General features: G+C 52.8%; 5 protein-coding genes across 5 annotated transcripts; 2 read left to right on the plus strand and 3 right to left on the minus strand.

Moving 5' to 3' along the window:
* Window positions 1-123: 123 nt before the first annotated feature.
* N7510_007621 (bifunctional molybdopterin adenylyltransferase MobB/molybdopterin molybdotransferase MoeA family protein) lies at window positions 124-2,476 on the minus strand (the record flags this gene model as incomplete). The annotated part of the gene is made up of 4 exons (XM_056979546.1): window positions 124-1,970; window positions 2,027-2,064; window positions 2,122-2,162; window positions 2,216-2,476. 4 exons carry the CDS (start codon window positions 2,474-2,476, stop codon window positions 124-126), a joined length of 2,187 nt encoding a protein of 728 aa, XP_056832589.1.
* Window positions 2,477-2,957: 481 nt separating this feature from the next.
* N7510_007622 (H(+)-transporting V0 sector ATPase subunit c'') lies at window positions 2,958-3,808 on the minus strand (the record flags this gene model as incomplete). Its single annotated transcript, XM_056979547.1, has 5 exons — window positions 2,958-3,066; window positions 3,139-3,447; window positions 3,509-3,600; window positions 3,651-3,685; window positions 3,751-3,808. 5 exons carry the CDS (start codon window positions 3,806-3,808, stop codon window positions 2,958-2,960), a joined length of 603 nt encoding a protein of 200 aa, XP_056832590.1.
* Window positions 3,809-4,078: 270 nt separating this feature from the next.
* On the plus strand, window positions 4,079-4,927 carry N7510_007623 (Rab family GTPase YPT6; the record flags this gene model as incomplete). The annotated part of the gene is made up of 5 exons (XM_056979548.1): window positions 4,079-4,128; window positions 4,188-4,213; window positions 4,264-4,352; window positions 4,407-4,809; window positions 4,869-4,927. The coding sequence occupies 5 exons, from the start codon at window positions 4,079-4,081 to the stop codon at window positions 4,925-4,927; spliced, it is 627 nt and encodes a 208-aa protein (XP_056832591.1).
* A 1,363-nt stretch (window positions 4,928-6,290) lies between these two features.
* N7510_007624 (alpha-mannosyltransferase) lies at window positions 6,291-7,757 on the minus strand (the record flags this gene model as incomplete). Its single annotated transcript, XM_056979549.1, has 1 exon — window positions 6,291-7,757. The coding sequence occupies one exon, from the start codon at window positions 7,755-7,757 to the stop codon at window positions 6,291-6,293; it is 1,467 nt and encodes a 488-aa protein (XP_056832592.1).
* A 2,973-nt stretch (window positions 7,758-10,730) lies between these two features.
* N7510_007625 (uncharacterized protein) lies at window positions 10,731-11,363 on the plus strand (the record flags this gene model as incomplete). Its single annotated transcript, XM_056979550.1, has 1 exon — window positions 10,731-11,363. The coding sequence occupies one exon, from the start codon at window positions 10,731-10,733 to the stop codon at window positions 11,361-11,363; it is 633 nt and encodes a 210-aa protein (XP_056832593.1).
* Between the last annotated feature and the right edge of the window lie 259 nt (window positions 11,364-11,622).

Genomic DNA, 11,622 nt, shown 5'->3' on the forward strand with positions numbered 1-11,622 from the left:
GCCCAGCCCCGAGAGTATCAGTGTATATCATCGCTTGAAGTCGAAGTCATAACCCATAAAGCACAACCGAAAAAGAGAGAGAGAGAGAAAGCAAGTCAAGAATGAAGTAAGAGTATTCAAGGCCTAAGCCTTAACTCTTACCTCACCAGCATGAACAGGCCCCATAAGGAGCGCCTCAATGATCTCCCCCTTGATAGCAACGCCGCGACCAGCACGCAGAACAACCAGTGCATTCGCACTGGCGAGACTCCCAACCCGCGAGCTGCGCTGTCCGACGCCCTTGACACCCGTGCTGGTGGCGTACAGCCTTCCATCGCAGCGGGACGCCGTCACCACGGCGCGGTGGTACTCCGTGCGCTTGGGATCGAGCGGGAAGTGGTGGGTCAGCACGACGGCGACGAGGGGCAGGCCAAGGGACTGGGGAATGGCGGGCTTAGATATTTTCACAGATCTGTTTTCGCTCACGTCCGCACCCACCCCCATGCCCATTAGTTTGTGCAGGGAGGGCAGCACGAAGAGGTTGAGGGTTACCAGCGCGGAGGCTGGGTTGCCGGGGAGAGAGAAGATAAGTTTCGATTGGCGTTCTTGCTGGGAGGAGACGGAGCCCGATTTGTCCGTGGCTGCTTTGAAGGGCACTGTTGCAAAAGTGGTTGGTTTGCCGGGTTTCATGGATACGCGGCCGAAGTGGATGGTTCCGCCGAGGGTGCGTTCGATCGTGGGCTTGAGGAGATCCAGCTCGCCCATCGATACGCCGCCCGTCGTGACGATGATGTCGACGCTGTCTGAGGCCCGCCCGACTCCCCGCAGGGCGTCGCGGAGGGCGTGCTCCAGCTCGCTGGCTGGAGTGTCGCGCGCGATGCCTAGGTCGACTGTCGGGAATCCCCAGGAGGCCAGGCAAGAGAGCAGAGATGGACGGTTGGAGTCGCGGATCTGGCCGCCGGTCAAAGTGCGGGAGTCGGTGTGCTCAACGAGCTCATCACCCGTGCTGAGGACGCCGACGCGGGGCTTGCGGAAGACCTTGATGGATTTGGTGCCCGTCGCAGCCAGCAGGCCAATCTCTCCGCCGACGGGGGTAATCAGATCTCCGCGCGAGATAATCTTGCTCCCCATTGACACGTCGCTACCGGGATCACGGACATTTTCACCGGGCTTGATGTCTTCGGCGAGAATTTCCACGGTGGCTTCTTCTTTGCCGTCGGGAGTGGTCGAAGCCAATTCGGTGTCTTCGACCATGACGACGGCATTGGCATTCGGAGGCAGAGGAGCGCCCGTGGTGATTCTCGCGATCGTGCCTGGCTCCAGCGGCTGCAGGTTCCCGCTATCATTTGCATGAGTGATCGAGGCCACGGGGAACACTCCCTTGGTATTTCCGCCTGACGCGGGGGCAATGACGGCGTATCCATCCACAATGCTGGCATGATACGCGGGGACCTGTTCTGCGGCATAGACATCCTCCGCAGCCACCGATCCCACCAAGGTGGTGTCTACGGGGGCATCAACCACCATTGGGTCTGGGGTGTGCTGGCTGATCTTCTCCAGCGCCTCATCCACCGAAAGCATCGGGTACGGCGAGGTGCGGTATCGCCGGGTAGGACCAGCCCCCGGGTCGTTTGATTGCGGGCGGTCCGCGGGCGACGTGTGCGCCTTGGGGACAACATGTCCATGGTTATGGTTGTGGCCATGGTTGTGGCCATGGCTGTGATGATGGTGGTGGTGGTGGTTGTCGTGGGAGTGGCTCTTGGTGCTCGGTGCGGTGGCTGCCGCAGCCCTCACACCAGCCTCGGCCTCTAGTTTCTTCATGCCGCCGGCATGTAGGAGCCTCGAATTGGCGCCTGCGGCTTGGATACAGGCGTGCGGCAGAAGCTTGACCACCGCCTCGAGGTTCTCCTTGGCCCCTTTGGGGGAGCCTGGCAAGGTGATTATCAGGGACTTGTCACGGACACCGGCGACGGGTCGCGACATCATTGCAACTGCGCAGGGTTGGTTAGTGACATAGCGCAGGGGGCAAACAGCGTGTCCGACTCACAAGGAGTGACTTTGAGTGAGGCATCCAGCATGCCATGACTAGAAATACCATTAGGGCCGTTCGACCAAGCAACCCATCATGCCGTGGATACATACACTAGACCAGGCGCCGGACGGTGGATGAGCGGTGATACAGCCTGGAGTTGATCAGCACGAGTGTTACGACACAACACTACGGGTAGTTGCTCACCTCGGGCGTGTTATCTTTGACAGCGAAGCCGGTGCCGCCGGTGAGCAGGACCAGGTTGACCCAATCCGAGCCATCGGTCCAGTCGCAGACGGCGCGCTGGATATCGAGGACGTCGTCGCGGACGATCTTGACGGTGGGGGCCTCCCACTTGCCCTCGCCGGCCAGGATCGGAGCCAGGGCATCGACGGTCTTGTCGGAGGCCGGGTTGAGAGCGGCGGTGTCGGACACGACCAGAATCGCAGGCTTGAGTCGGGCATCCATGGTGGTTGTTTGCAACAGAGGGACAGGCCAGAAATGCGCGATTTTGCGGGGACGTGGATTTCCCGGGAGGCGCTGGGTCACCTTATATATTTGTTATTAAGTTACCCCTGCCCGCGGTGCGACGTCATGGTGCCAAACGGGGTTCAGTGGCTGGACTAGCCCGTGCATCGGCTAGCCTCGATCAGACTTGGACATGCCTATTCTCTTCCCCCGGACCCAGTGGCCAGTGGAGCAACGCGGGGATTCTCGGCCACGTTGAGCCATCCAGGAAGCAAAACCACGGTTGCCATTCGGGTTGCCCTAACCTAGTTGCTACTGTACATCCAGCCAATCATCACAATTCCGGACTGCTCTACATTCCAGACGCCGCAATGCCAATACATATAATGAGAAAAGTCATGAACACGAAGGTGCCAACGAAAACATCCCCGATACTGTCCTCCGACAGAACCATATCACCGCCCTCAATGCAGCCAGCCAGTTAAGCAGCGCCGAAACTCTGCGCCCGTTGGGCTACCAAGAGGCCAACAATCAGACCGAACAGCCCGAGCACAGAACTAAAGATCTCAATGACAAGGATTTTGACGAACCTGCGGCGAGGGACAATGTCAGTCCAGCACAAAAGGGCCACAGAAACCAAAAAAAAAAAAAAAAAAACCTACAGGCTCGGGTCGGCCGCATCGGCCAACGCAGCACCGCTGCCATTGATGCCGACGGAGATACCGCAGATCAGATTGCACATGCCGACGGTGATGCCGCCCCAGAAGAGTGCGTAGCCGGTATAGTAATTGCTGGTGGTGTGGAGGGCCTCTTCTGACAGGGCGTTGAGTTTCGTGGAGAACACGATCGCCATGATCACACCGTAGATGGCCACAACTTCGCAGAAGATAATCGAGATCAGGTTCTTGGTGCGGATGCGCGGTGCTTTGACGCCGCCGCCGACGATGGACGATCCGGTAAGGAAGATACCCCTAGAACAAGGCAGGATGGTCAGAATGAACGGGGGATTTGAGGGTGAGAATGGGTTCGCACCATGCGGCTCCTATCACAGAGCACCCGATGCACATGGCAATGCCGATGTTGGCCCAGGCATAGGGGGAAACCTCCTCGAGGAAGCGGCCGACCTAGGATTGTCAGTATCGTGCGTCGTCGCTAGCTGCGTGTTGGGGCATACATTGAATGCTTCACCCTCTCCGTGGAAGAGCATGTCTAGAGTCCGGCATTGCCATTAGCTGTCACGAACGCGTTGGTCGGGAGAGCGAATCCCAACGTACACAGGCCAACCACGACCAAGGCCATGGTGGCGCCACCAGCTGGGTAAGCGAGAACCATGGCGACCTCGAGGAATGGCGGAAGATCAAGGAGTGGGAGCGTCGATGATCCAATCCAGTGTGTTTGAAGCAGGGAAAGGTCCAGGTGGTGGCTTCCCGTGGTCGGACCGGATTAACCAACCTGTCCGGGCGGTGGCCCTCTTTCCCCAGACGCAAGAGGCCAACAACTCTCACCACTCCGTTGTTGCCTTGTCTGCTCCGAGCCTGCTTGTTCGCTTTTTTTTTTATCCTCGATCTCTGTCCTGATTGCATCTCCTCATCTTCTCCCGCCATGGCCTCCTCGGGCGTCGGGTCGTACTCGAACCCGCTGAAGAAATTCAAGTACGTGGTCCCATCTTTAGGAGGGGGCGGAATGAGAAATTGAAGACTGATCGTTTTAGGTTGGTGTTTTTGGGCGAACAGAGCGGTAGGTACAATGGGCTTCGAGAATTGGGCACCCCTGACCTCCTCCTGCAGTTGGCAAAACCTCGTTGATTACGCGATTCATGTACGACTCGTTCGACAACACATATCAGGCAACTATTGGCATCGACTTTTTGTCCAAGGTGATTGATGGCTATCTGAACCGCGGCATCTGCAATCAGGACTGACGATGGCAGACCATGTACCTGGAGGACCGGACCGTTCGCCTCCAACTCTGGGATACCGCCGGCCAGGAACGCTTCCGCTCGCTGATCCCTTCCTACATCCGCGACTCGAGCGTCGCCGTTGTGGTGTATGATATCTCCAACGCCAAGTCGTTTCAAAACACCCGGAAATGGATCGACGACGTGCGTGGGGAGCGTGGCAACGACGTGATCATCGTGCTGGTGGGCAACAAGACCGATCTGAACGATAAACGGGAGGTCACCACGGCACAGGGTGAGGAGGAGGCCAAGAAGAACGGTCTGATGTTCATCGAAACTAGCGCCAAGGTTGGACACAACGTCAAGCAATTGTTCCGGAGGATAGCCCAGGCTCTGCCTGGAATGGAAGGCGAGGCGAACCGGGGCGAAAGCACAAGTAGGCCAACCTGAACCGATATCCTATTCTCACACGCTGATTTTTTTTCCTAACTGCAGTGATCGATGTGAACATCAACCCCAAGGAAACGACCAACAACGACGGATGCGCCTGCTAATAGTTCCCATGCTGCATTTTCTTATATCGTCCATGAGATCCCATCATGTCTTGGGTTGTACATGCTTTTGTCTTCATTTTTTTCCCTTTGCTCCGATGAACAGCGTGTCTCTAGATCTTTCAGTACTCAATTGCGTTTGATTCCTTGAGAGGATGCTGGGCGTTCTTGTTTCCTGTTCAATCCGCGTTATGTATATTCTTTTTCTTTCAGTTGATTTCCTTCCTTGCTCGCGGTTCTGGCCCTACTCGTCTCTCTCGGGGACATGAATGGCTGTTTTACATTTAACAGATGATGGATCTGCCAGTTGTGTATCCGGGATAGTATATGTGATGAGTGGACACACTGAAGGACATGCGTGACCACAAAGCCTGGAAGGAAAGCCTGTAGTTTTAATTGCCAACCCTGGACATCTTCTCCTCCTATATACTAGTACAAGTGTATTCTGGTTAAAGATAACGACTCAGCTCCGGTGGTGCCGCGGAGTGACCTGCCTCGCTCCCCGCGGATCCTCTATAGACAAGGGGGCTGGTATATTGCACGCCAGGACTCCAAACCACATTCTCATTGCGAGTACTCTGCGGCGTGACATTGATCTCATCATATGTTTGACAATATGCTAGGTGATGATTTGACTATGAAATTTTATTCATAAATCACCCTCTGCGACAGGAATTTGACATCTTTCAAGGCCACGAGTGCACCAGAAGGGACCAGGAGATATGTTATCATTGACGACGATCAAAGACAAACACTATATGAGATGGCGGCCTTTACTCCAAGCTCACTCATCTTTTCACGTCGGGCAAAGAATCCCCATAAACATCATAGAGGCTCACTAGTAGAAGACTGTCAAAGTATGAGAAGACATAGCTCCAGTTATTGGAACAATTGCAGCCTTGTCCCCGCGACTGACCTCATAGTCTAGATCGTCGTCAATTGAATGACGTCCAATCTCTGCCGCTTCAACCTCTCGCCAACACGAAGTATCCGACATTGCGGGGTTGGTGGGTCACCCCGGAGAGACTCGCGATGGTGGAGGACCAGCATCAACACGAACCGAATACTTACTAGTATTGAAGATCGGTTGCACTCCATCTAACGGGATAGTACGCATGCAAGGCGTGCTCGGGCCTCGCAGCTGCGACGCTATGACGCAGTCTCCCCACGGGGAAGGAAAGCGAGCCGTGCCGAGTTGTTGTTCGGGGCAGGTCTATCGAGCGGGGATGCGAGTTGGTTTGGTACGCTAAAATTGGGGGCGTCGAGAAATGAAATGCCGAGCCCGAGACTACTACGATAGCACAGGTGTGAATTGAACGAGAGAGAACTATCAGAGAGATTAAATTCGCTAGCAACTATACGGGCATCACACACCCCTCGGATCCTCCTGTCCAAACACAGCGGTCCAATATTTCTTCACATCCTGGCAAACCGCGGTCTGATTTTTCCAGCTTTTGAACTTGTTTTCCAGTGTACATCCTGTCCACAGAATTTCAGCCCAGAATTCCTTCTCAACGTCTCGCCCAAATTCATTGATCACAAAGTCCGGGATCGTCCATGCCCGCGTATAGCTCCCGTCATCATTGAATGCAGGGTTGACAGCTTGCTTCGAGAACACCGTTGCCGGATTGAACTTGGGGAAATTCGCATGAATGAAAAACGGACGTGGCTGCTTCACTCCATTGTCTCCCGCCGCGCGCCAGATTCCTTTCTGCGTCAACTTGTAGTCTTCGATGGGGTTGAATTGAACCATTGCCGACCCAGCTAGACCTCCCTCAGTGCGGTGGCCGATGGCACATATGCGCTCGCTGACCTGGTAGAACGGCTCTCCTAGCGCTGTTGCGGCAGCGAGGAATGTTTCTTTGTCGCCTTCTCCAGCTGTTCCCTGGGAGAAGAGTCGATAGTAATGTGTCGGTCCCCAGTAATTATAGTATGTGCTGAGCAGCAGGGTCTTGAGATGAGTTCTCTTTGAAATGAGAACCTCGCCGGACTCGGTCGATTGTCGCAGATCCATTGCAGGAATCTCCTGTGAGGCAATGCGGTAGTATAAGGGCGAGGCAGAGGAAGCCCAGAAATCAGGCCAAGTGAGCATTCCCTTTGAGTGGAAGGGTTCGCGCTCGAATAACGACTCCGGTTTGGCGAGAGGAAATGCATCAGCGTCCAAGAAAAGGATCTCCTCGAATGAAGAAAAGAGCATTGCGAATGGCTTGAACTGATATTTCTCAATTGGCCTGGAGCTTAACGATGTGTCCAGGACTTCCGAGAGAATGATGCATTTCGCATTTAATGAGGGTAGCACCTTCTCGCATATATGCTCCTCATATTCGTCGCGGTTTGCCAAAAAGACTTCAACGGGCAGTTTTGAGCCGGTGCGACGCAACATCCGCAGCGAAATAACTAAAACTGGTAGATATGGACCTCCGGCGGTACATACCAGACCCCTCGATCCGGGAACATAAGACAAACTCGGCGGGTTTGCGTTTATGGCCTCCACAAAGTCAGAGTGTGCTTTCATCATTCTCAAGACGTCATGAGTCGGCATCTTCAACATGTCCGGTCGAGGGTCAGGGTCCTTGGTCTTGTAGCCGGCTGTCTGGGCATTGCCAATTCGTCGAGGCGGATCGCACTTGGGTTCATGTTCTTCCAATAGAGGCTGGAACTGGCGCCAAAACTCCGTATGTCCGCTCAGGTTGTAAGCGGGTGCGTGATGCAGCGACCCAATCGAGAAGGCGTATGGTTCCGCTCGCCATGACGACAGGTGCCAGAAAGTGAAAAGCAGAAGGGCCGACACCATCAAGATGCGGAATCTGCCTGTCACCCTGGTGAGATACATTATGGCTGAATATCGGCGACAAAGTCGGCAGTGCATGAATGATCAAGTCATCAGATGAACACAACAGTGTTCGAGACGGTGATTTGTTACACCACCCTGGGTTGGTGATTGTGGGCTGCCAAGAACATAGGATGATTGAAGTTTATGAAGACTGCCATAATCCGCCTATATAGGAAAGGGGCGCCATGAAATATACCCCGGAATTCATCTCCGGATTCAAACATCCGCCTTCGTATCAAGGCACTGCTAATGCATACAAACAAAACACCCGGCCACATGACTTAACAGCAATAGTTTTAGCAATACAGCTGGACTGACCGAAAACAGTCACAAGAATTACTATTGCAGCGAACATGGGATTTTCCTCTACAGACTTGACGTGCTGTCTAGGGATCATCATGTGGCCGAATGCGGAAGGAGGTGGGTGGAATGCAAAGAACATTAATACTAGCTCTGTCATCGATCTGCATACCTTTCCCTTTGTTATTCCTTTCTATTCTGCATTCATATTGAGTTCCAGTCTCTTGGATCGCCAACCTGCAATCGATCCTTTGCATGGCTGTCATAGCCTAATCCATGAACGTGGAGTACACATTCCACTATTTTGACAGTTTTCGACCCATCCATCCCTTTAACGATCTCACGGTCATTGGCATTATGCTTTAAAGCGCTGGTGCTTTGGCGTTCCTTGCTGGTTTAGAAAAGCAATGACACTGTTATCGTGACTGGAAGCACTGGCATACATCGGATTCTAGGATTCTCACACATCAAGAACATGATCTTGGAAATTGAATGACCTTTGTCGAACTGCATGGCTAATAGTTTACGTGGGCGAACATGGCGGGTTACAATTTGCCCAATGGCGAACCGGTCTATTAGAACAAGATCTCTATCCTCAGAGAGGCTTTCAATCCATGCCCTGGCGCCGAATGGATCAGATGGATGGAGGGAAGCATCATCGTTATGAATATGTCCCTTAGCATCCACGCCCACGTCTTATCTAGAGAGAATATGGCGCGCAACATCCTTCGCGATACAATGATCAATGGGCCGGGAGGTGGAGTCTCGGGCTACCGTACGCCTGCTACATACGACTTCGAGGATATCAATCTTGTCACCTCTAAAGACTCATGAGACATGAAGATGAGGAACTTTCTCATGCGGCTACTGAATCCATGGATTAACCCGCTATACATCCCTCAGAATTGGGTCTTTTCTGAGAACGATGCATGGATGCGCATGCGGGAACACCACCGTATGAACCAGTCGGCTATGAATGCCTATCCTTCATACAACGCTGTCGGGGAGCTCTAGCAGTCCAGCGACCATATTGTCCACTTTGCGGGCTGCGGCAATAGCTCAGTATGCTGACCGAGTGGAACGAATACTGGAACATGCATGAGGAGGTCGAAGTGCCTGTCTGTGAGGATGAGGTTGACAAAGAGATGTGCGGAAATTGAAAACGTGCAGAAGAGTATTGATGTACCAAATTGATTTTGGTGTATTTCGAATCCGAGACGACGCATTGCTATTATTTGTGTCTTTGATCTCGAGAGAGAGAGAGAGAGATTTGGAAAAGAAGAGGAATGCTTTCAGCCGTTGGAATGTTGACTTCCACTCGTTGGAATGTTTACCGAAAGTGGCTCTAAGGCGGAAGAGATGGACGCCACGAGACTAAACCTGCAGTTTGAGCACCAATTTACCAAGATTGTGATCAATCAGAGCATTTAAGCTTCTCGAAACTGTCACAGTATGTTCCACAGCCTTCCGCAACCAACCCAGTAAGTTGATAACTGGAGGCAAGGAGTAAGAAACCGTTAGGCACTTGATGGCCAGAAGAACAACATAATTTGAGACTTAATCTAATGCTTATTATATTTCTACTGGTGTTTCAGGTTGTTTGGCTGGGCAATTGTATCATCACAACGACAGTATGAGTCCATCCCGGAACAATATCTTATTTCGTACCCGAATTACTGCACCCGGAGCTCGGCATTTGAGTGGTGAAACGGAGCACCATGCTATACGCTTGCATTCGGAAGTCGACTCCAGCTAGGCTTATTTGTACTTAGTTATTTGTTTCGCACACCAAACCCATTGGGACGTAACTACATGCTGCACTTAAGTGCGGCTCGCGACTGTTGGGACACTTTATTCCCCAATCTCGCGTCGTTTTGAAAGATGGCTTCCAAAAAGCGAGCTGACAATTGGGTCGATGTAAGTGATTTTGGTCTACTTCCCCAAATTTGGTCTCTGGACTTATTTGAACTCTAGGGACTCCGCGGGATCGCAGCTCTAATGGTCGTGACCTACCATGTTTGCTCATGCTTTGCAAATTGGCTGAATTCACCAGCTATGAATGACAAGGGCACAGCGTCACTTTTCCAATATCCATTTTTTCGACTCGTGGTCGCCGGCCGACCCGCTCTTGCGCTCTTCTTTATAATTACTGGCTATGTGAATTCGTTCAGGGCCATTAAGCAGACTCGGGAGGGAGATACGGAGGGGGTCCTCACAAATCTATCGCGCAATACATTTGGTCGAATTGGCAGGCTAATAGTACCTACAAATGCTGCTATACTATTATCCTGGCTTGTCTGTCAGTTGAATGGACATCGAATCGCAAGGGTTGTCGACTCGGCTTGGATCCAACGGGTGTCTTGTGCTCCAGGGCCCACCTTCGGGGCAGCTGTCGACAAATTGCTTCGGAACCTGACTTTATTCTGGCATAACGGCCAGTCTCCATATGACGGCACCTACTGGACGATTCCGTTCTTTCTGCAGGGCTCAATGATGGTTTATCTAACGCTGCTCGCAACGACATTCGCTCGACCACGATATACAAAAGGGATCGTCATTTTCCTTTACCTGTTTTCTTGGGCCGTTGGACTATGTGAGTTTCCGGCAGATGAATATACTCCCAGTCACTTACACTATTAAATAGCTCTTGTGGAAACAAATGTCTACGCAGGTATGCTCCTTGCCGAGCTGAATGCTGACTTTGGGCCTCGTGCCACTTCCGTCATGCCCCGGGCCGTTTCAGCGCTCATCGTCGTCTTTGGTTTACTTCTCTGTTCAATTCCGGAAGAAAACACGGACTGGATGCCATGGAGCCGAGCACTTGTCTGGGCCGCGAGCATGGTCGTTCCCGCTGGGGGCGAAATCAATCGCTATGTGGTGTCTGCGGGAACGACCGTGGTCATGTACGGAGTGTTCTTTTCTCCCGATGCGAGACACGTTCTCGCTCATCCTGTGATGAACTTCCTGGGCCGTATCTCGTTCCCAGTATATCTGCTTCACAACACCCTGATCCGGACGGTTTTGACTTGGATGGTCTACCGGCATGACTTCATGATGCAGGGTTTGCACCCAGTGGATGAGAATGGAAATCCCGCATGGCTAGCACGGGGTGGGTTTGTATCATTTTGGATCTCTATCCTGGCCTTCTATGCTTGTCTGCTTTATTCGGCGCATTTGTGGACGATCCATGTCGATCCTCGCTGTGAGAAAGTGGTGACTTGGATGTCGAACCGAGTGCTTGGCAGCCGTGAGGAGTACGCGCTCACGAAGGAAGGTGTGTTGGTTGGAACGCCTTTAGCCAAATAGGAGAGGGAAGATATCTCTGCCTGTACGCTCCTTGAGACTAGAAAATTCTATAGTTCGTAACTACTCTTCCGCTATCCACGATTACTAAGCCCAGAACTGACGTGCTCGCGGCCGAGTCACCTGATCCCCCGCACCGGGTGTTTGCATCGCTGTTTGCACTGATGTCGTGCTCGTGGGCCAATGAGCGAGGGGCCGATCATGATGAGTATGGCTACCGGAGCAGAAAAAAACCACTGGACTTTTTGGCGGAGAATCATTG

The sequence above is a fragment of the Penicillium lagena genome (assembly GCF_028827675.1).
Source record: "Penicillium lagena strain IBT 129212 chromosome Unknown utg000005l_segment0_segment0, whole genome shotgun sequence".
NCBI lineage: Eukaryota > Fungi > Ascomycota > Eurotiomycetes > Eurotiales > Aspergillaceae > Penicillium > Penicillium lagena.